This window comes from Prionailurus bengalensis, chromosome A1 (genome assembly GCF_016509475.1).
Source record: "Prionailurus bengalensis isolate Pbe53 chromosome A1, Fcat_Pben_1.1_paternal_pri, whole genome shotgun sequence".
Classification (NCBI taxonomy): domain Eukaryota; kingdom Metazoa; phylum Chordata; class Mammalia; order Carnivora; family Felidae; genus Prionailurus; species Prionailurus bengalensis.
This window is the reverse complement of record NC_057343.1, coordinates 53,712,833-53,736,802: the sequence shown is the minus strand read 5'-3', so window position 1 is coordinate 53,736,802 and position 23,970 is coordinate 53,712,833. Positions and strand designations below refer to the sequence as shown.

At 33.8% G+C, this 23,970-nt stretch overlaps 1 protein-coding gene across 1 annotated transcript in view; it reads right to left on the bottom strand.

Annotated features, from left to right (window-relative positions):
* Nucleotides 1-1,146: 1,146 nt before the first annotated feature.
* Nucleotides 1,147-23,970, bottom strand: part of NDFIP2 (Nedd4 family interacting protein 2) — a 63,603-nt gene continuing 40,779 nt past the window's right edge. The window contains exons 4-8 of the mRNA XM_043581396.1: nucleotides 23,140-23,233; nucleotides 14,681-14,805; nucleotides 10,028-10,094; nucleotides 7,055-7,160; nucleotides 1,147-4,490 (exon numbers count right to left, since the gene is read on the bottom strand). Of these exons, the coding sequence (XP_043437331.1) occupies nucleotides 7,057-7,160; nucleotides 10,028-10,094; nucleotides 14,681-14,805; nucleotides 23,140-23,233 (390 nt within the window). The 3' untranslated portion in view covers nucleotides 1,147-4,490; nucleotides 7,055-7,056. The remainder of the gene's footprint in view (nucleotides 4,491-7,054; nucleotides 7,161-10,027; nucleotides 10,095-14,680; nucleotides 14,806-23,139; nucleotides 23,234-23,970) is intronic.

The following is a 23,970-nucleotide window of genomic DNA, read 5'->3' as shown; positions in this document are numbered from 1 at the left end:
TTTAGGAAGTGATATTTCCCATTTATGCCATCACCAATGCTTGGTAGAAATTAAAGAGTCTTTAGGTCTTATCTCTGAATAAGATGAAAATTAAAATTGTAGAGCCCAAATCCCATACATAGATTTCATAGCCAAACCAAATCACCAAGCAGGAATTCAGATGGCTGGTAAAGTAAGTTTGATGGGAAAGGAATGATAAATGTATTTCCACACAGGGGATTTATGTACAAGAACTGTTCTTGAATCTCTGAGTCGTTCATACTTTCCAACAAGGTTATCCGCTACTTTTCATATGCTGAGGGCAGAGGCTCTTCCAAATTTCTTTGGAGCTTTGAGTAAACTTATGTTTCTTGACTTTGCTATGCTTCTGACAAAGCTAAAAGAGGAAAGTATGCTGTAAGGATAGCCTATACCCCTTCTTGTGTCACTGAAGGTAAAATGTTGATTTTAAGTAAAACAAACACACAAGGAGTGGGAAAGTAATGAGGTGACTCATTTTGCAAGTGTGAGAGATAGGAAAGCCACCTGTAAGTTTCTGTAAACCAGGAGTGTATGACGTTCGCTTGCCATAACCTCAACTGCTAAAACAGTAATACTCTAACTACTGAATTTTTTTACGGTTTTCATGAAAATCAAGTGGGTTTTTAAAAGCTGGTAGCTCAATCTTTCAAAACCAAAATCAAAGAATGAAAGCTAAGCTGAAAACTTCAAGAAAGAAAAGTTAACGCAAACATGTGGGGTTCAAAATAAACATTTTTAAAAACTTTTATGAAGTATGGAGTGAGCTTTTTGGTTTCTTTTTTTCTAAGTAACTTGAAGTTTTTTGCACTTTAGGTCTTATGTCCCAAATGAAAATACAAGCCCATAACACAGGCAGGTCTGGCCCATGGTTACCACTGATATTTTGCAAAGTAGCAATGAACATAGATTATTTCCATAAAGCTTGTTTTTTGCATTTATTAAAATTAAACTACAATCACCTCCCAACAAATTACTGTGACGAGTTAAATGTTGTTCCCCACTCTAACCTAATTCCATGCCAGGTGTTTTCATCTTAAATGACGTCTACCATATAACCATTTTGTGAGGCCAAGGTGGCAATAATATGTTGTCAGTCTTAAACTGATTTTCAAAAGGATGCACAGGTTCACATTTCCACATCTATAGAACTTTATTAACAAGTAAAACACATGTCAGCATGTTTTATATATGGGCAAGGATATTCTTACAATAATTGGCACATCATCATCTAACAGTTGAACTTTATCCTGAATGAGATTTTTTAAAAGAATACACTAACATTTCATATGTCGGAGGAATTATATAACTAAGAAACAATTAACATAACATTTAACAGCAGTCTTAAAATATAAAAGCTCATTGTTTACTCTTTACTATAAGCTGGAGTCATTCCAATACAATTTCTATTTAAAAAGAAAAAAGAAAGAAAAAAAAAAAAAAGATACTGTGCGTATTCTACAGGCCAGACAAATGCACTGGCTAGGAAAGGCTGTGACAACAATTAACTCCTGACCTAATACGCCAGCTCCTTCTCCCAAAGGGCAGTGGGCTTAGGCAGTCCTTCTCAGTGAAAGGTACAGCTATATAGACACTGTGTTCATATAACTTATTCTCCTTTTTAGGACACTTTTCAGAGAAGAGGCACTATTTAAGCTGAGAAAACAAATAATCACAACTGTTTCTGAGCAAGCTCAGGACATGTCACTCCAGTTAAATACAGTATCACATTCACCACTGTTATGTTTGTGCTTTGGGGGACAGAAAGGACCAGTTGAAAAAGAAATGTTAAATTAAGAAACCCTGATTTTTTTTTTCTCCAATTGGACTTTTTGGATTTCACTTTTCCTGTGACGAAAGGTTTTGCTGGGAATTAGTGATTACTGTCCTAACAGGTTAAAATTTATGAACAACCTCAAAGGCAAGGGAGGTATCTCACGGTCTCAAAAGGCTAGACATTAGTATTTTTTTTTCTCTGTTAAACGGAGATTTTTATTTTAACTGAGTATAAGATCTTCTAATTTCAAATTTCTAATTCGATCCTGAACACACTGTACAGAAAAATGTATTTTTACCTTAAATTCAGTTGATTTCATAAATACATAAAAATGGATTATCCTGGCCATAACTAGCTTACTCAAATATAATCAATATAATAAATATTCACATTAACTTCCAAGCCCCGAATCATATTCATTCAAAAATTATTTAGACATCCTAACAAAGATTCCGATTTGTGAACTTCAGGACAGAGTGCAAAGGTGGTTCAGAATCCCCCAAGCACAACAGCAGCTGCTCTACCCCAGCTCACAGCAAATGAAGGGAAGTGTGCAGGATTTCACAGATCCAGAAGAGAATGTTAAGTTTTTAAAACTAATATTCTGATTCCCCTGACTAATGAGATTTAAGGCTACCATTGAATTGTACCACTTAGAAAGCATCCGGCAACATGCACACTTGAACCTTATAGATTTGAAAGGAGAAAAAAAAAAAAATCCAAACAGAAAATGAAGTTTTTGATGTTGGACCAAAAGTGACACATCCATAATCAGAAACCAAGTGTAAATACCACAAGAACTAAAATACTACATTTTAATAAAGTGATGTGATAGGTGATCTAGTAATCTAAAATTACCATGTATGAAAGCTTAATTTCATTTAAAAATTACCACAAAAAAACAAGTACAGGTGTACAGGAACTTAATATGAGATAAAGAAGAGATCTAGTATTAGATCATATTTCTTATAAGTACATTCTAACTTTAATTTCCAAATCAGGCAACTAAATTAAATATTTTGTTTTCTTTACCCCATGCTACTGTTTGACCTCAAGGGGGTAACACAGGTACCTCAATCAACAATAAGAAATTCCATGCAGGGAGAATGAATGAGGAAAAACAATAGGCTCAATTAGCAAAACAAAACTGCATGTTTTATTTATCAAAGACAATGAAATAAATCAGAAAATACAGAGAAATACAAAAGAAGTTATAAAGTATAACTTATTTTTTCAGAAATGGAAAAATGTCCCTGAATACTTTTAGATGTATTTTTTAGTAGTCAGCGTCAAATAATAAACGAGCAACCAATTTTGTATGTTCTATATATCCGTATTAAATGATTTTTAAGTTGAAAAGAGGATATAATTTCCATCATTTTTAATGTTGGCATTCAAAAGCAAAAATATAACTAAAAAGAAAACAGATGAGACACAAAATGATTTGCAAAATGGCAGTAGCTTATGAATGTAGATTCCAGTTGTAATAATGGTCACAGACACACATATTCTTGCAACACACACACACACACACACACACACACCACACCCCCATATTCCACACGTTTCCATAACTTGAAGACAGATTAGTCTGCATATCTCAATTCAAGATAGGATTTTTATAGGTTATTCCTATAATCAAAGCAAGAAGCTACTAGTACAAGTTCTGATTTGCTTCGTTTAACAAACTAAACCTCTAAAGAAAAAATTATTACAATCATAATTGAAAGATACTTTTATTGGCTTTTTAAAAGACAAATGCAAATGAGAGTATCTTATTCAGAAAATTAACTTTCAAAAACATCTTAAATGAAATAAATAGAACATCTAATACAATCTCTTCCTCCAAGAATCTCTAAGATGGCAATGCTAAAAACCAAGCTTCTCAATTAAGAGTCCCTAAAACTGGCATGTCCCTTAAAAAGAAAAAAAAAACAGGAAGATTTTTTTTTTTTATAAAGGACATGTGGAATACCCACATTTGCTTAAAATTTGTCCTAAAACAAACTATCTTTAACACCCAAATTTTCTCTATATATTAAGTTCACTTAATTTTAAATTAAAAGATATCCAGACAGTTTCTAAAACAATGCAGAAAGTAATTTATGCATGGTTATTTACAGAAAGAATATGCTAAATAATAATGTAAATATCATGTTCACAAATCTGACAAAGCTTTTCTATAATCAGCACTGCAGGTTTCAAAAACCTATATATAACAAAGGATGTTCCATGTGTAGAGTTACTAGATGAATCTAGAAGCCAGAAACTATAAAGCATTTGACATGGTTAATAATTTCATTTTATTATACTAAATGTCAGGTCAAAAGTCAATGGCATTTACATGCTGGAAGACTGTTTTTTACTCAGCTCTTTCAATTATACCAAACACCAAATGACCAAATATGACTGGACTTTACTGATACAACTTTACGGTCTCTTTCAAGTATACGCAAATCTTTTAAATGGGCACATATGCAAATGTGCAAAACGAATGAAATATAAATATTTAAGAGAATGAACAGAATTGGCCTTTAAGCATAAACCACCCTGCCATTCAATCTTGAAGATCTATCTTTTCTTCACTAATTTGTCTTCTGCTTTTAGTAGTCTTCTATTCTATTAAAGTTGTAGGTTTACAGATGATCTGGAAATTTCACATTGATATAAGAAAAGAATGTCTGGTCGATGTAGTCTAAGAACAAAGAAAGAATTAGTCTTAAAGTATATTAAAATGCAAATATCTAAATGATAGTACAAAAACCCATTTTATAGCAGTAGTACATCAAGTATATAATGCTCTTTTGGTAAAGATGACATAAAACAGCATATATCAGAATATATTTCAACATTTAAGCTTCTATAGAAAACCATCTAGAAAATATGTATATTATAGACTCTTGAAAATGCAAACAAGACAATCACAATACACTCAATGTTATTTCTTGCAAAGACATTTTAGTGGCTAAAGAGAAAATTGACCTCTTCTAGGTAGAGGTAAAAGAACATTCTTTAAAAATGCTGGTTTATTTTTGAGAGAGAAAGGGAGAGCGCGCGTACGCACAAGCGGGAGAGGGGCAGAAAGAGGAGGAGACACAGAATCTGAAGCAGGCTCCAGGCTCCAAGCTGTCAGCACAGAGCCCGATGCAGGACTTGAACCCACGAACTATGAGATCATGACCTGAGCCTAAGTCAGACACTTAACCAACTGAGCCACCGAGGCGCCCCGAGGTAAAAGAACATTTAAAAGTATACTTTAATATTATCCAGAAATACAACTACATTCACTCTACTCTTCAGCAGAAATAAATAAATTATATTAGATAATGTAAAACTCATGTTATAAAGTTTAAGCGCTCAAATAAAAAAACCATACAATTTATTTATAAAAAGTATATTTAGTTATAGTAACTTTGGAACGTTTTGTACTTGTAGACAGATACAGAAGTTAAGTGTTTTAGCAGACATTTTGCTTATGGAGTTCAAATACTTTAAAAGTTCAAATCAATTATAGACATGAAGTATATGGTGCTTGTTTTAAAAATAGTATAGAGGGAAAATATATTTGTAAGCCATATATTCAATAAGGAGTTAATATCCAAAATAAAGAACTTGTATAACTTAATAACTGAAAAACCAAACAATCCAATCAAAAAATAAACAGAGGATCTGAACAGACATTTTTCCAAAGACATACAGATGGCCATCAAGCACACGAAAAAGATGCCCGACATCACTATACATCAGGGAAACGCATATGAAATTCACAATAAGATTATCACCTCACGCCTGTCAGCATGGCTATAATCAAAAAGATAAGAAACAAGTGTTAACAAGGACATGAAGAAAAGGGAAACCTTGTGAGCCGTTGGTGGGAAAGTAAATTAAGGCAACCATGCTGGAAAACAGCATGGAGCTTCTTCAAAAAATTAAAAGTAGAACTACCCTATGATCCAGCAATTCCACTTCTGGCTATCTGTGTGAAGACAATGAAAAGAGTAATTCAAAAAGATACATGGACCCCTCTGTTAACTGTAGCATTATTTACAATAGCCTAGATACGGAAACTAAGTGCCCATCAATAGATGAATGGATAAAGAAGATGTGGGTGTGTGTGTGTGTAAAATGTAATACTACTCAGCCACAAAAAAGATACTGCCATTTGTGACAACATGGATGGACCTTGAGGGTATTATGCTAAGTGAAATAAGTCAAAGAAAGACAAATGCTGCATGATTTCACTTATAAATGCAACCAAAAAACAAACAAACAAACACAATAAAACAACATCCAGACTCATAGATACTGAGAACAGAGTGATGGCTATCAAAGGGGAAGGAGTTTTGGAGTGAGGGGGGCAAAATGAGTGAAGCGGATCAAGAGGTACAAACTTCCAGTTACAAAACAAGTAAGTCATGGGGAAGTAATTTACAGCATGGGGAATACAGTCAATAATACTGTATTAACTTTGTATGGTGGCAGATGATAACTAGACTTACTGTGATGACCAGTTCACAAAATATACAAATGTCAAATCACTGTATTATACACATGAAACTAATACAATATTGTATGTTACCTGTATTTCAATAAAAAAGAATTATAGAAAATAGAGATACAAGGTCCCTTCAGGTGAAGATACTACAGGTTGCACACAGCCTCCAGAAACTCACTGGATAACTAGTAAGAAATCCCTGCTCGTTTCTTTATTCCCGTTTATTCAAGTTGAAGCCTTCATTATTAGTATAAACTGACACACTTCAAGTAAACAATATCAGAGCTCCTATTTTCTTCACACAACTTTTACTCTCCGATCTAGTTTGTTAAGATCAGTGCACAGAAAATTACTTTCCAATCACAAATTTGTTTCTTGTTTTCTTCAACACATGTGTGACTTTCACATTGTTTTATACAAAGTGCCCATCCCTTCTATGTAAGTGCCTTATCCTATTTTTCCGACCTTTTAAATTTTGTGCTAATGGTTACATCCTGTGGTTAATCTTTAAAAAAGAAGTGTAAAAAGTCTGACTTAAAGTTTGCTTATTCATTATATATTTAAAAAATTGAAATTTCCAAAGAAATTCAATTTTTAAAATCTATTTTAAAAAGTTCACAACTTATTAAATTTTCATTAGTTAATTAACAGTATATCAATATATTAAATATGCTAAATTTAAGCAAACAATATGAGTGCAAACAATATGCATCTGGTGAATATGAATACATGAAGGGAACAGTTAATATGTTAAGATTTCTTACCTCTATAATAAGAAGAAATACCTTGTTCTATGAGCAGCTGCCATACTTTCAGACATGTTTCTGACTTTTAGATAATTAACAAATCCTCTGAAGAAAAGAAGCAGGCCTGAGAGGTTAAAATCACAGATACATTATGTGCTTATACAGAAGGGGTACCACAAATTTAAAATAGACAATTATAAACAAAATCCTCTCGGCTTAAAGAATTTAATCTGTAAAATTCCATTCATTCCATAACCTATTTTACATTATAATGATAATTCCATCTTAGAAAAATTTAATAAAAGTTTACTGCCTCCCAAAAATTCTTTCAATTTGTTAAGTCCAGATGTATCTAAATTAAAGTAAAGCAAATCCAGCCATGAAAATCCACAATTATAAAAAATATATACATTTATTCCATTTCTTTAAATAGAAAAGCTACCTAATGCATTTAATGTGATTCAACTCACAGAAATCCCATTTTTATATGAAACTTTTCTTTTTTTTGTTTTTAAAGAAATTTCTGGGTTTTTAAGTTTATTTATTTATTTTGAGAGAGAGCAAGCAAGAGAGAGGGAGAGAGAGAGAGAGAATCCCAAAAAGGCTGTCATATTCAGTACGGAGCCTGATGATACGGGGCTTGAATTCAAGATACATGATGAGATCATGACCTAGCTGAAGTCAGATTGACTGACTGAGCCACTCAGGCACCCCCATATAAAACTTTTCAATTAATACAACTACTAAGCAAACTTAAGACATATTTGCTAATATAAAGTATTCAAGAAGGAATATATGCGTGTAATTTGCTAACAACTGTGGGATAAAACCAAGAAGCCTGTCTAGCAATATCAAGTGCCTGTCATCTGTGAAATCTGTATTTGAAGACATGTGTGTTACATAAATAATTTTAATTATTACTTTTTATTTTCAAGTAATAATAAGACTAATTTATAATACAAATTCACATTAAGAAGACTCAGGAAAGACTTATGAAGCAACCACTCTAGTGATTTCTTAAATGATTTGGGATAGATCTTACTATATCTATTTAGTATTCTCTGTAATAGGAATTTTAAATAACAGCCATTTGCTAACAGGTCTCCTTAGTAATTGAAGGAGAGCAAGCATTGCCTGTGAAATGCTTCAAAGTTTCAGATGAAAAATATTAGTTAACCACAAAAAGCATTAGCATTATTAGTAAATTCTCTGATATACTTATTACGCATAGAATTCTAAGGGAAACATTTACTAACTTCAGTAAATATTTAACTAGTAATGGGAGGGGATGCAAAACAAAAACAGAAGATATATATACATATAGCAAATATATACAAATGCAAAGTTCCAAACTAAATTCGTACCCCAAATGCAAGACAGTAACCAAAGTACTAAAAAAGAGCATGGTTGTAATAGACAAAAAAGATAGAAGATACACAAATAATGACTTAAACAAGTGGTATAAATTTCAGCTAAATCTGATCACATCTGCTTCCCATATCCTAACTCCTTCCATTTGTGACTCCCACTCTGAATTCCACCTCATGCTCTTGCAGATGCTGTTCAAACATAATGCTATTGTGATCCAAATGTAAAAGCATTATTGAATAATGTAAACCAAAATTATTTGTGAAATCCCTTCTTTTGTCTATGAAAACTGCTGTTTCTAAGACATATTTTATTCTGCTCAACCATTTTCTAAAATAAACCAATTCATACCTAGAAACCAATCAATCATTCAGCAGCTATCATTTCTCAGTGTTCTACAATGTACTCAACATTCTTCTGAGTATATGTGAAAGCAACATTTTCATCATGGATTAAATTTTCGTATTTCCCTAAATGCTAGATAGATTATGGTTCTGATGTGGAAATGAGGTCATCCTCTGCATTCCACTCAGGCCTATAGTTGTCTTCCTAAGGTCCAATCATTAATAATATATTCAGAAGCAACTATACTCACCTAATATGCTTAAATATCTAATAGACTATATGTTTTTTTTCACTGTTAAATAAGTAGCTCAATAACGATCACAGAATTCAGGCAGTCAGAACACAATTAACAATGCAGAAAAACTGCCTAAACCCTCGTAAGAGTCTGGCTCCCTAACAAAATCACAACAGCAGAATAATTTCACTATAATTATTAAATAAAGAATACAGGATCTTTAGTGACCTTATCTGATCGCAAGAATTTGTTTCCATAAAGATCCTAAAGATCCAATAGCAGGACTAAACAAAAACTCAATGAGAACACTGCCACCTACTGAAATGCTATTATTTTCTGGTACAATAATGTTCCTAGAGAAATGTGGGCTTTTAAACTTCAGTATATTCTTCACGCCAGTAAATAAATCTGAAATGTGGATTAAAGACATCATGTGATTTTAAGATTAACTTATCATACATCTAAAGTGAAAATCACCAGGCAACAAAAATTGGAAATCCATAAAATTCATCAATATTAATAAAAAGACATGCCTTGTAAGAAGAAAACTCAACAGAAGTACTGGGGTCGTTAGGCATGAAGTCTTCTGCCTGGCTGATTAATGATTAATGCAGGGTATGTTTCAAAAGTATAAAGAATGTTTCAATGTTCCAAAAATAAGTAAAATGCATAGAACAACTATCCTACTCTCAACATCTCCTAGGATCGTTAAAAGAAATTATGCATGTATATTTTCCAAGATAAATGCCGAAGACATTTTTTAAAATCATTTTAGGGTGTTCAAGTTTTATATATTTAATTATCATCCAACCACTGATTTTTTAAATCGACAGGCTCTGGATTTTAAATCCAAAATCTAGAGTGCTATGTATAATTACCCAAATAGCTTAGATGATTTAAGTGCTAGGACAGGAGAACTTTACAACAGAAAAATTATTACCACCTAAGTTCCAACACAATGGGTTTACATCTTACAATTTGGGGAAATGTCAAAGTTAAACTAAATGTAAATTAAACTGAAATTTAATTAAGAATAAACTTACCAAGTACAAGAAATATCCACCAAAGCCAATACTGTCCATTGAAATATCCAGTAAAATAATCAGAAAACTATGGAGTGAACATAAATATATTAACCATATTTACGTACCTGAATTTGAAAATGAAAGATCAGCCTCAATTTCAGAATCATGTACCTCAAATAATCTCTAGCACTTAACACAAAGAGAAAAAAAAAATGCCTAATACATTATGTAATACATACATAATTACTTAATACATTATGTAATATATACATAGTTACTTGAGGAGAAAAAACTCTTTAAAATCTTTTATACAATAGCTAACAAACTTATACAAAGTATTTTAGAAACAAAAATCAGTTTCAAGATGCTTGTAAGAAAGAAAGGTAAATTCTATGTATCTGAATCCAACTTTCTCATTAAAGAGTTCACATGTCGGTTCTTTCTTCATAATCTCTCAAAGCCACAACTACCATCCCAAACACACTACAGCAACCCGCTGCTTTAGATATTAACACCAAAAGCCACATTAGTTTAATCTTATCAGATGGGGATGTTCGGCTGACCTCTAAAAAGAAGAGCTTTTGACCTTCTGTACACCCCCTACTGTTAATCACTGCCAAGAATACTAGGCACATAAAGACCCCCAACTCACTAGACTCTTTTTATTTTCAAACTAGATGCTCCAGTATTCAGCTCTCAACAGTGAGCTGAGAACAGCTAAATGAACCTTGAAGTGGCATTTCAACAGTTCCTATTAGTGACCACGGTAGACAGTTTTATATGTTCTGTAAAATGAGAATATGAACAGGCAGATGGGAAGGGAGAGTTTGATGACAATGAACACGGCTATCTTTTCCTTGATTAGACTCTGGACGTCATGATTTTAATTACTGAAAAAAATTTTTGTAAAAAGTCAAACTAATTTTCTTCAGAGTTACTTCAGATAATTCTTCTCTATGACCCTTTAGCATTAAACAGTGTTGCAAATAGTTGTTTGTTGAAAGTAATATAACCTAGTCTAAAACTATTAAAAATTATGTTGTTTTATCTACTGTTTCCATTGGTCTCCAAACTGAATCTGATTTAACTAAAAATGATTTTATCAAATGGAGACTTGCCCTCAAGTCTGAAATTAAAAGTATCTACCTCCAACTTTTTTTGATAATTATTTCCAACTATCCGTTGGTATTTTCCACAGAAGCATTTTTAAAAATCCTATAGGTTTGGTAATAACCAAAATGCTTATAAACTGTAATAAAAATATCACTACAGAGGATGCAAATGTACTAAAGATTATCTAAATCTATTTTTAAAACCTTAAATATTTCCATAGGAAGTATTTATAATTAATAAATCAACTATAATCTAAATTCTCAGCTTAGAGTTTCAAAAATTTCAGAGATTAAAATTTTTAAAGTGCCATTATAGATGCAAATTCCAGACTCCTACATCATTAAAATAAGTACAAGGGAGAGCTAAAAAATTAGGAAAACATAGCTTGTAAAGTAGGACTGCACTGTATTTTTTAATCAAGTGATTACTAATTATAAATAAAAGATTTTCATATGGGTTTTAGAGTCTATAAGAACGAAAAGAAATAAAGAAGCAAAGCAATACATTTAACTAATATTTAAATATATTGTAGAATATATTTAATAAATAATACTAACAGGCAAGAGACAACCAGAAAGAACATCATCATTCTTCACCAAAAATATTTGCCAAAGTTAGTTTTTACTTACTTCTGGGTAAAAAATATAATTACCTTCACCTTGAAATCAAAGAGAGACTTTGTAAAGTCCACTACATAAAAAGGATAAACTAATAAGCTTTTGAACTCATTACTGAGTGAGCAAAAATGTTTAAAATACCAACAGTCGCAGGGCTGAGCAAACTTGGGTTTTTTAATGAATAAATCCATCATGTTGACTGGCCAATCACAGGATGCAAAAATCAAATTTTGAAAAATAAATTAACTGACAATAGGAATTTATCTAATTTTATTTTATTAATGTAACACCAGCATTTTATTGTTTACATCCTGTCTACTTTCAAAAAGAGTTGTTAGTTTTTAACAAAACACATATGCATTTTCAAACAAATAATAAAAAGATCAAAAGCCGTAGACAGAAATAATACCAGAATTGGCTAAAGATATTTACATTAAATCTGAGGTTCATGGCAACTCAGAAACAAAAAGAAAAGCTGCAGTATGATTTATAAATTACTTATTGTCTAATAAAATAAAACAGGTTTTCAGGAGAAACCTTTTCTCTCAGCACTGAGCTCCACAGGGAATTTATTGTTTGGAGCATTATAATAAAAGTCAAAATGCAGTGTCATAGAGGCAGTACAGAACCAAGAGAACATGCACTGAACTGGGATCCAGCTAGTTTCTAATTCACATACAAACTATGGGATGTGGAGCAAGTTATTAGACTTTTTTTTATTCTTAGCTTCATCGTCAATATAATGGCTGCATTGTCACGAGCATCACTGATACAGGTGGGGGTCAAGAATTTCATGTTGGTAACGAATTCTGCTTGGAACATAGTAAGTACTCAATGAATGGCTGCCATTATTACTTTATACAAAAGATCTTTAAAAATCCTTTTCTTGTATCAATTCTCAGTATACACTAAAGGCATGACATTAACCTTAACTCAGTAGCAGTACTTTATTTTTTTTAAAGGCACATTTTATGGTTTTGGGTTTTTTGTTTTTTGTTTTTTTTTTTTTAAATTTTATTTTTTTTTTTAGTAATCTCCACACCTATGTGAAGCTGGAACCCACGACCCTGAGATCAAGAGTCACATGCTCTTCTGATTGAGCCAGTCAGGTACCTTTCAGTAGCGCTATTATAAAGGGAAACTAAACAGTCCTGGTGATCAAACTTGATGCTAGTATATACCTTACAAAGCTTTGAGCACCTCTAGTCTTTGAATTTAAGTTCCCCACCTCATCACATTAACTGGAGTTAATTACTAGATAATCAAGCCCCTCCCAACTAGGGCTACTATGGGAGAATTAGGAGCTAATACCCCTAGGGCATAGGTTGCATATAATGGACTAGACTACCTTCTTTTTTATAAATTTAGAATACACAAATTTATTAAGCTTAGGAGAACTGAAAAAACAGTCCTCAAATCATTTTGTGTTCTGTGACTAAGATGAGAAATCCTATTTGAATAACAGTAATTAGTTCTATTACTAATATAACCATAACCAATGGACATATCTAACTTCAACTCTTTTGAGGTTCTCTAGTAGTAACTTCTACATCATCTACTCCTATATCATCTCTTTATATTTGTATGGTCCATAACACCTTAACAGATTTCTGCTCATCGTGGGAATCCACTCCACAACTTTTGAAATGAAATTATAAAAAGAATCTGCCAGGGGGCTATTCTTACAATGGCTCTAGTTTTAATCATCTTAGAATCCATGCAATAAGGTCTCACCCAAGAATCAACTGATTAATAGCCAAAACCTTAATCTGGTCTGAACACAGACAAGGTCTGATAAGATTACTGAAACTCTGGGAGGCAGTAAGTTTAAAAATAAAGCAAAAACACATTAAATCCAGTTTTAATTTTTTAAATCAATTTGATAATATAGATGCATAACAAGTGTCTGAAGCACGTAAGGGAAGCTGACATTTTACTATGTGACTGTACCGAATATTTTAGGAGCATTTGAGCATTCAATTAGAAATCAATGTTTAAATAAATATGATTTGTTGAAATTATGCATTTTATCAACTGTAGAATAGCATTTAAATGTATAGGTTACTTGTAAGAAAACTTATTAAAACAATAAATAAAGGCACTCCTGATCATTCTCCTAGGCTTACCCTAAAGAAACCAGGGAAAAGGCTTCATCAAAAGGAGCCAAAGGGGGCCTTCAAAAGGCAAAGAGCTGGGGGAAAGCTATGCTAACAACACTACTGCTGGTGGAATGGACACAGAAAATTATTATGGGACAAGCTTTGAGATGGGAGAAAGAAGAGGACTTGGCATTATCTCCCAACACACCATCTCGTAAGTGATAAGAAGTAGACAGAGGATGAATCCCAGGAACAACAGAGAAATGAGAAGAAAGGCTGAGAAGGAACATAAAGGAAAAAAGGTGAGTTCTGATAGCCACCTCAGGGGCCTTAGTTTACTTTTGAGTTCTTAATGCTACCCCCCCCCCCAAAAAGAGTGGGAAAATAACTAAATCCATGACAATTTACTAACTGATAGAAATTTTTATGTTTTGACTGATCACAATAGTCATAGACACAGTTTACTGAGCACATTTGTGCAGCAACTGGGTGAATACTTTAATTCTATCACCTCTAAGACTCACAAAAGTCTTGAAAGGCAGCTATTACCAACCCATTATGAAGAAACTAATGCTCAGAAAAATTAAAAATTTAAGGTTAGAACACTGATATAAGTAAGACTCAAACTCAATTTTTTCTGTTTTCAAAGCTCTTTCCACGTAGTAAACAAGCTCTCATTTAAAATGTTCATCTCACAGAGATCACTACAATAATAAGAGGTAAGAATAAGTCTCAAAATAATTGAACTCCTAGACATAAAATGAACATTCATGAACCACAGACAGATTTTCATACATTTTAATTTTAGAGATAAGAGTAATAGACACTATCAAAACACTCACCCTAACGATAAGGATCCATTTGATCAATGAAAGTCCAAATCCACATATGGCACCATATCTCCCAGCTATGGTATTGGTGATACAGAAGGATAAACAAAACCCAAGCCAGTTGAAAATAAATGCCACTAAAAGCAAGAGAAGTAAAAAGTTCTTTTAAAGATCACACTTTGGAAACAAATTAACAAAGACGTAATATTAACACTACTTTACTGCACAATGGAAATAACACTCCCGTTTCTTTTGACTCTGTACCAATTAAGTCTTCTTTATAGACTGTAGTTTACCTTTTGCAAATGTATTAGCTATTAACTATACATTAACAAACAGGTACGCTTGGTTTCTTGTCAGTTTGGCCAAGAGGAATCAATTCCTTAAAATGTGTCACCACTAGGTTAAACTGCATTTTTAAACCAGCTAATAAACCAAGTCACAGGGTAGCTCCCTTGTGATCCCACCCTAAGCAATCAGCCAACCAAACTGGATTTTTTAAAAAGCAATATTAAAGATGAATCACATAAATTATAAAATATTTCCAGAGAAGATACTGTTCATTGCCTCTTCCTCCTACTTAACAAAACCTGTTTTTCCCTCTCCTGAAGAATCCACCTACCTACAAAGTCTTTAGTTTAGGGAAGTCTGGACTCCATACTTAACTCCAAAAGGTGAATCCTGAGTAGTCTTGGGGGAAAAAAAAAAAATCACAGGAGGCCAAAACTCCCTGCCAATTTTTTTTTTGAAATAGGATTTCTGAAAACCATTCTTCAGTTCTTAAAAACACATCAAGGAGATGGAGAATGGAATATAGGTTAAATAACAGTGGCTCTAAATTAATCACTGTTGAATCTGAATGATAAATACATAGAAGTTTATTACATTCTTGCCTAGTTTATGAATTTCTACTATATGTGTGTGTGTGTGTGTGTGTGTGTGTGTGTGTATACATACTGTGTTTTTTTTTTTTAAATACTGCTTTCCCCCAGATGTCTAGTTTGGATGTGATACCTGGAACCACTGCAGGGATCTTGCTATCAGCCTGAGGATTAAACTGTAACTCCAAACGGGCTAGAGAATGAAGGAAATCCAGGAGGAGCAGAGCTATAGCACTGATACTTGCTACGGCTGGGATCTGCTTGTTCATGGATTTTCTGTTTTGTGAGATAATCTCCTAACTATTTAAAATAGTTGAATGAGGGTTTTCTATTACTTGTAGCAGAAACCATTCTGACACAGGTCCTTGAGATATAATCAGAGTGCCCTGTGTCCAAGAGAGTAACATTATCAAATAATAACAGTAACAACAGTAAAACCAAAGATCAATTTGAACAGAACTTTGTCCTATTCACTGCCCATCCTCTTACCCCAAATATCTCCACCCAACTCTCAGGGTAAACAAAGTAAATTACCTAGAGAAATGCTGACTTTTTCAGAATTCTGAAGACAGGAAACATTTTAGGATAAATTTAAATGAAATAGCTATTTCTTCAAAGCAATTTCCCTACTCCTGTAATTTCTTCCTTCCCAATGTCTTCTATAATTTCTTCTTTCTCCAAATGCTTTCCTGATCATTTATGGTAAGCTATGTTATATGGTGCAACAGTCAGGAGAATGAATTTTGAAGTAAGAGACCTGTGTTTGAGTCAAAGTGTACTCACTCACTAGATAAATGACCTTGGACTCACTGCTGACTCTGGTGAGCCACAGTTCTCTGATCTGTAGTACTACTTCACAAGGCTGATAAGGGGATTAAGTGAGATAATCAATTTAAAGAGTTTAACATGGTATAGAATCTGGCACATGGTGATCCCTAAGGAAACGTTAGCCATTATTACTACCCATACAAGATGATCTCTTTACAGAATAGGTTATATCTTTTCAAAAAAAAAAAAAAAAAATTCAGGTGACACTACTGGAAATAAAACTTGTTTACACTCCACACTTTCTTTTTTGTAAACCCAGATACTGATCAGTACTTCGCTGTCCTCTGCATCTGTTATCCAGTGCCCCCCAGCCACACTGCTTCTTCCACTTGCTCCAGGAACCTACCCTGCTCTACAAAGCGGGATGTTTACACTTTAATTAATTAAAATGACAGGAAATTTAAAATTTAGTCCCTCAGTCACACTAGCCACATGTCAAGTGCGCAATGGTCACATCTGGCTTGTAGCTACCATATTGGACAGCAGAGATACAGAATATTTCCAGCATCATAGAATATACTATTAGACATAGCTGTTCTACATCCAATGGGTTAATATTTGTGTTATCTGTGGAGAAACCATGCAACAGCTTTATGTAATATCTTCCTGTCTATTTAAAATAAAGAATTTACATTAATAAATAGCAGTAAAGATTCCCAACCTATGTGCCATACGTGTGCTGTGACTGGCTGAGGCAGTTACTCTCCTCCTCCTCAGTGGGTGGGTGAGGTCTGGGGCAGAGGACAGACTGCCAGCAGCCATGAGCAACTTATTACTTTATCCCAGTGATGCCTCAGTCTATCATTTTAAAAGCATGTCACATGGTTAAAACACAGGAAGCACTGATGGGGAAAATACAAAACAGCGAAATATTCCAAAAGTGCATTTTCACCTCTGAGCATGTTTAGTTCAGGGGAAAATTCAACATTGTTTTCTTCAAAATCAGATCTACTGGTATCTAGTACACATACCACTGTACCCACACCAGAAATAAGATCCAAAAAACAAAAAAGTACCTATTGAGTCATCATGTTTTCTCTTTTTGCACTCTGCCAGCAGCAGGGATTCCTACAAGCTATGCTCGTGCAATATAACGTATTATGGACTGAACTGTGTCTCCTTAAAACCCTAACTCCCCAGTGTGACTGAATTTAGAGATAGGGCCTTTATGGAGATAATTAAGGATATAAAGGTAGAGCCCTAATCCACTAGGATTGGTGACCTTATAGGAAGAGGAAGAGCACTAAGGGAGCTCTCTCTCCACCCACATGTAGAAAAGAGACCATGTGAGACACAGCAAGACAGCTGTCCACAGCCAAGAAGAGGACCCCTCACCAGAAACCAAATTTTCCAGCACTTTGATCTTGGACTTCTAGCCTCCAGAACTGTGAGAAAATAAACTTGCACTGTTTAAGCCACCCATATGGTAGTATTAGCTCTAAGAGACTAATACATAACTTTATCCATCTGTAATTGATTTAAGCACTAGGAAAAAAACAAAGTTGGTGACTACTTGAGTGTAGACAGATTCACTTTTTAAAAAAAATTTTTGAATGTTTATTTTATTTTTGAAACAGAGAGAGCATAAGCAGGGTAGGGGCAGAGAGAGGCAAAGACAGAGGATCTATAGAGGGCTCCGTGCTGACAGTAGAAAGCCCGACGCAGGGCTTGAACTCACGAACCACAAGATCATGACCTGAGCTGAAGTGGGATGCTTAACCAACTGGGCCACCCAGGGGCTCCAACAGATTCACCTTTTATGGCCTTGGCCTGTAAGATAGCAAGTAAAGCTGAACAGGTCTTAAAACACAGAAAGGGCAGAAGCATTAAATTCTGAATCCTCTATGACATGTCTGAATTGGCAAAAAAGAAAATAAATGTATGCTAAACCTTAAGTGTGTAAAATCCATAAAAGAAACATGTAGTAGAGGCAGGTGAATGTAATATGCCTAGGGAAAAAGACAGGAACACTTTTCTTTCAGCTTTACTTCATTTGTGCCATGTTTCCCTGGAAACTTAGGACAAAGCTTAAAAGGCATAGGGCACCTAGTCCCCACACAGTCAAGGCCCAACATGGAATCCAAAGAAGGAACAGACTTCCAAAACCTATATTCCTTAGAAAAAATAAAACTGGGGGGAGCAAGCAGCTACAAAGCAGGGCAATTAAGAAAAGTTGGTAAAGAATGCAAAGTGTTGCTCCAATTACACTCTCCACAGTCACGTTCACAGTGCCCTTCTTTGTATGAAAGTGAGTCAGACAGGTTAATGACATTTGAAAGAAGGCTGCCAATCAGTTTAAATCATGTAAAAGGTGAATTCTCAATTAAGGATGTGGAAGGAGAACATTACTACAAACTACCTTCACCCAACAGCACTCTATAATTTATGACATTTCACATATTTTAACTTATTTGATCTTCTCATTAGCCTTTTAAGAAGGGCAAAGTCAGAATTAATTCCATTCTACAGAAGGACAAATTGAGACCTAGAACAGCAAAGTGCCACATAAACTCACAAAGCAAGTAAGAGGTATAGGTAGGATAGGCACATCCAAGCCTTTCATGTCTTCTATGCACTGATCTCTTTCTTACATATACCTCCCATCTACAGAAAGAGGGTAGCAGAACAGCCTAGAAAGCAATATTGTACACTAGTTATCCATTAATAAGACTTTACTTTTAAATTTTCAAAAGCCACAAGACACTTATTAATTACAAAAGGAAAAAACAGTGAAGAAAGCTAGCAGACACCACCTTAACCTGATGAGAACTGACATCACCAGTAAAAAGACATAACTGGATCACTGCCTCCTGATACAATGCACTGAGAAGGACACATCGTATCTATGGTATTTGTGTAGCAACTGGGCGAATGCTTTAATCATATCACTTCTAAGCCTCACAAAAATCATGAAAGGCAGCTGTTACCAGCTCATTATGAAGAAACTAATGCTCAAAATTATTTAAAATTTAAAGTTAGAACACTGATATAAGTAATACCCAAACTCGATTTTTTGTTTTCAAAGCTCTTTCCATGTAGTAACGGGCTCTCATTTAGTAAAGTTACAAAATGTTCACACCACAGAGATCACTACAGTAAGTATAAAAGGTAGGAATAAACCCTAGAAGTAAAGTTTTCTAAGCAGAGTTGATTCCATTTTTAAGCACTAGAGTTCAAGGTCATTTCCAGACCATCAATTATCCAATGAATTCAATCTTAATTTCTAGCTTTTAACTAACAACTGACTTTCATTCCATTGTCTTAAGAAGTCTGTTAAACAAGCAAGTTAGGCATGTATGAGACATTTTGCTGTGACACTTCAAGGGATTACGAAAAGCAAAAATTATCAAGGGATACATACATTTCTTTCTCTACATTTTCTGGACATAAACATGCAATTATTTTACAAATTTATGTGTAAACTTTTTTCAGGATTACATATGGTAAGAGACTGAAAAATGGATGTTGAAACAGAATAGGCAAGAATTAAGCCACCAAAGAGTTTTAACTGAAATATTCTTACTGATATTCACCGTAGTTTGTATTCACACAACTTTTATTACCTGAAATGCTTAAGCTATAAACCATATTAAAGAAAATCTATTTCTGACAACCAATAAGTATTGGTGAGGATGTGGAAAAAAAGGAACCATCACACACTGCTGGTAGGAATGCAAACTGGTGCAGCCACTGTAGAAAACTCTATGAAGTCCCTCAGAAAGTTAGAACTGAAGTATCCTATGATCCAGTAATCACACTACTGAGTATGTACCCAAAGAATATAAAAACACTAATTCAAAAGGATATATGCTACCCTATGTTTATTTCAGCATTATTTACAATAGCCAAATTATGAAAACAGCCCAAGTGTCTATCTACCGATAGATGAATGAAGAAGATGTGATGTGTATATACACACACACACACACACACACACACACACACAGTGTAATATTATTCAGCCATTAAAAAAAAATGAAATCTCGGGGCACCTGGGTGGCTCAGTCAGTTGAATGTTCGACTTCGCCTCAGGTCATGATCTCACAGTTTATGGGTTTGAGCCCTGCATTGGGCTCTGTGACAATAGCTCAGAGCCTGAAGCCTGCTTCGGATTCTGTGTCTTCTTCACTCTCTGCCCCTCCCCTGCTTGCACTCTGTTTCTCAAAACTGAATAAACGTAAAAAAAAAAAAACTAAAAAAAAAAAAAAAAAAAAGAAATATTGCCATTTGCAACAACAAGGATGAAGCTAGAGAGTATAATGCTAGGTGAAATAAGTCAGAGAAAGACAAATATCATATGATTACGCTCATGTGGAATTTAGGAAACAAAGGCAAGCAAACGAAAAAAAAAAAAAAAGAGAGAGAAACAAACCAAGAAACAGACTCTTAACTATAGAGAACAAGCTGACAGTTACCAGACAGGAGGCCGTGGGGGAGGGGAATGGGTGAAATAAGTGATGGGGATTAAAGAAGATACTTATGATGAATACTGAAAATGTACAGAACTGCTGAATCACTATATTGTACACTTGAAACTATTATAACACTATGTATGTTAACTGTACTGAAATTAAAATGAAAAATTTTTAAAAATTAAAAAAAATATATTTCTGAACCACAGAAATAGAAAATAGAACAGAATCTAAATCTAGACAATAGCTACTATTAGATAGTGGAAGCATGAAAAATATACCAAGTTGCAATTTGAAGAACAGCCACTAGATGGTAGTGATTACAAATAAATCTATGCTCATCAAAGCAAATAAACTCATATATTAGGAAATGAAGTCTGAAAATAATATATATTTTTACTCTTATAATATTGGTGCAGTACTTATAGAATGGGATGCATAAAAAAATAAGGTGTAGAGGCATTAGTAAAAATGCAGTAAAAGTAGGTGATTTACACTAAATATATTAAATATATTTATATTAAATTATATACCACCACAGGCCAAGTAAGGTCAACCACGTGTCTAGGTTACCAAACACAACACTGTTTAATCAAGAAAAATGTTTTCAAATCTAAAAAAAAATAAAGGTTAAAAAGATAGCAGGGTTAAGTGAAATCGAGAAATAGAGAAATAATCACTAAGCTCTGAGTCAAATAACTAGATGGTATTAAATCACATTTTTATTCCTAAGAAACAGGTCTTTATACTAAAAATAGCCCAATTAATTTAAATTCTCTTTTCCAATTAAGATTTTTAAAAGCTATAACCATTAGAGGAATTAATATTTACGCTCTTAGCAAAATATGTGGAAGACTTGATAATAAAGGCTTACTAGTTAAACTAAAACTAAGAAAAAAGCCAGTTTACTAGACTGACAGCACAAGACAGTAGTTATCTGTAGCCAAAGTGTTCCTTTCTACTATACCCAACATTGTATCTAATTACAAACTTTAACTAAAACCACAAGATTTAAATATTGCATATACATCAGCTGGCTGCGAAGCAGAACATAAGGTACTGAATTTGAAGAGAAAACGTAACCATCTTCCCACTAACCTACCATTTCTGAGTGGTTATCTACTTCTGTTCTTCAGCAGGTGAAATGAAAGCAAGCAAGAAACCATTTCAAAATGGAGGATTAGGGATTTCCCAGACTCAAAAGTAACTCAAGAAGAATTTTCTATTTTTAGATTTGAATGTGATACTTTAAATAAGTAAAATATTCCTCAGTTTTATTATCAAAATAAACATTATACTTAAAATGAACGAAATATGCATTCTGTGAAAGCTTGGTCATTTAACCAGGTTGAGGGCAGAAATTCACCATATCCTAGTCTAAGAAATTTACTTACATGAATATTGGGTTTCTAAAACTTAATTTTAGCAATTAAACAATTCAAGTGTCATAATATTATGTACTGAGTATACTATATGCCAATCCCTGTATTAGGAATTTAAATAATAAGACTATAACACAGTCTTCCCTCAAAGCATAAAGCATACTTTGTAAGTTCAGATATTAAACTAAGAATTCTGCAACATGTTAAAAAAAAAATCTTACTTAGGTTTCTGGTCTTCTAATCACTTACCATTCCCCCAAAGAAGACATACTTGATTTCTTTTGTGTCTCAAATCACATTATTCCAGTTGCCCAAAATATTTCCTTTTCCAACCCTTCTTTCGTGCCTTATAAAGACGCTCAAATGGAAGTCCTTTGCCCCAAAAGCAGAAGTTAATAGTTTCATTCTGCCTGGTCCTACATCACTGCATGGACATGCAACATTTTTCATGCAAAAACATATTTAGCTTGGGGCGCCTGGGTGGCGCAGTCGGTTAAGCGTCCGACTTCAGCCAGGTCACGATCTCGCGGTCTGTGAGTTCGAGCCCCGCATCGGGCTCTGGGCTGATGGCTCAGAGCCTGGAGCCTGTTTCCGATTCTGTGTCTCCCTCTCTCTCTGCCCCTCCCCTGTTCATGCTCTGTCTCTCTCTGTCCCAAAAATAAAAATAAAACATTGAAAAAAAAAAAAATTAAAAAAAAAAAAAAGAAAAAAAAACCATATTTAGCTTAAATATGCTTATATAACTCTATACAATCAGTATCTAGCATAATGATTGCAATACACAGTTGTGTTTAATAAATTCTAGGATTTTTATGGTCTCACATGATCACATATCAGAAACAATTTATATTTTACACTAATTAGACACACTTTAACAATATTTGCCTTTCTTCACTATCTATGTTACTTTAAATACACATGTAGCCAGTATACCCAAAGAAACAATGTGGAAATGAAAAATCACTTACTGAAAAACGCCAGCATAAAAATTCCATCATTACCCACTCGGAGCTGGTCTGCATCACTAAAGTCATCTCTTGGTTGACACTCTTCCTCTTGAATCTGTAAAACATGTAACATTAGACTAGCACACTAAAAACTAATTACAACTTTATTATCTTAAGTATAAAGATAAAAAATTAAATAAAATCAAATGTCCTCAATTTGTTGTATAGACAAAATGATACAGAGAATACAATATCTGCCACAAAGTAATCAAAAACATTAGCAAGAATTCATTTTTCATGGGCACTCTTAAAAAGGGTTAAACAAAAAAGATAAAAACTAAATACTGGATTAATGAAAATGATATCAAGAAAGATGTGACTGACACTGTGCATTTGCATCCAATGGGAAAGAGGAATTTTCATGATCATTGGTGGAGTGTAAATTATATGACCTCTATGGCTGGCAACTTGGCAATATTTATCAAAAATAAAAATGTAACCTACAACTATATGGTCAATTAATCTTCAACAAAACAGGAAAGAATATCCAGTGGCAAAAAGACAGTCTCTTTAACAAACGCTGTTGGGAAAACTGGACAGCAACATGCAGAAGAATGAAACTGGACCACTTTCCTATACCATACACAACAATAATTCAAAATGGATGAAAGACCTAAATATGAGACCCAAAATCATTAAAATCCTAGAGGAAAATCCAGGCAGTAACCTCTTTGACATTAGCCGTAGCAACTTCTTACTAGATACATCTCTCCGGAGGCAAGGGAAACAAAAGAGAAAATAAACTATCGGGACTTGATCAAAATAAAAAGCTTCTGGGGCACCTGGGTGGGT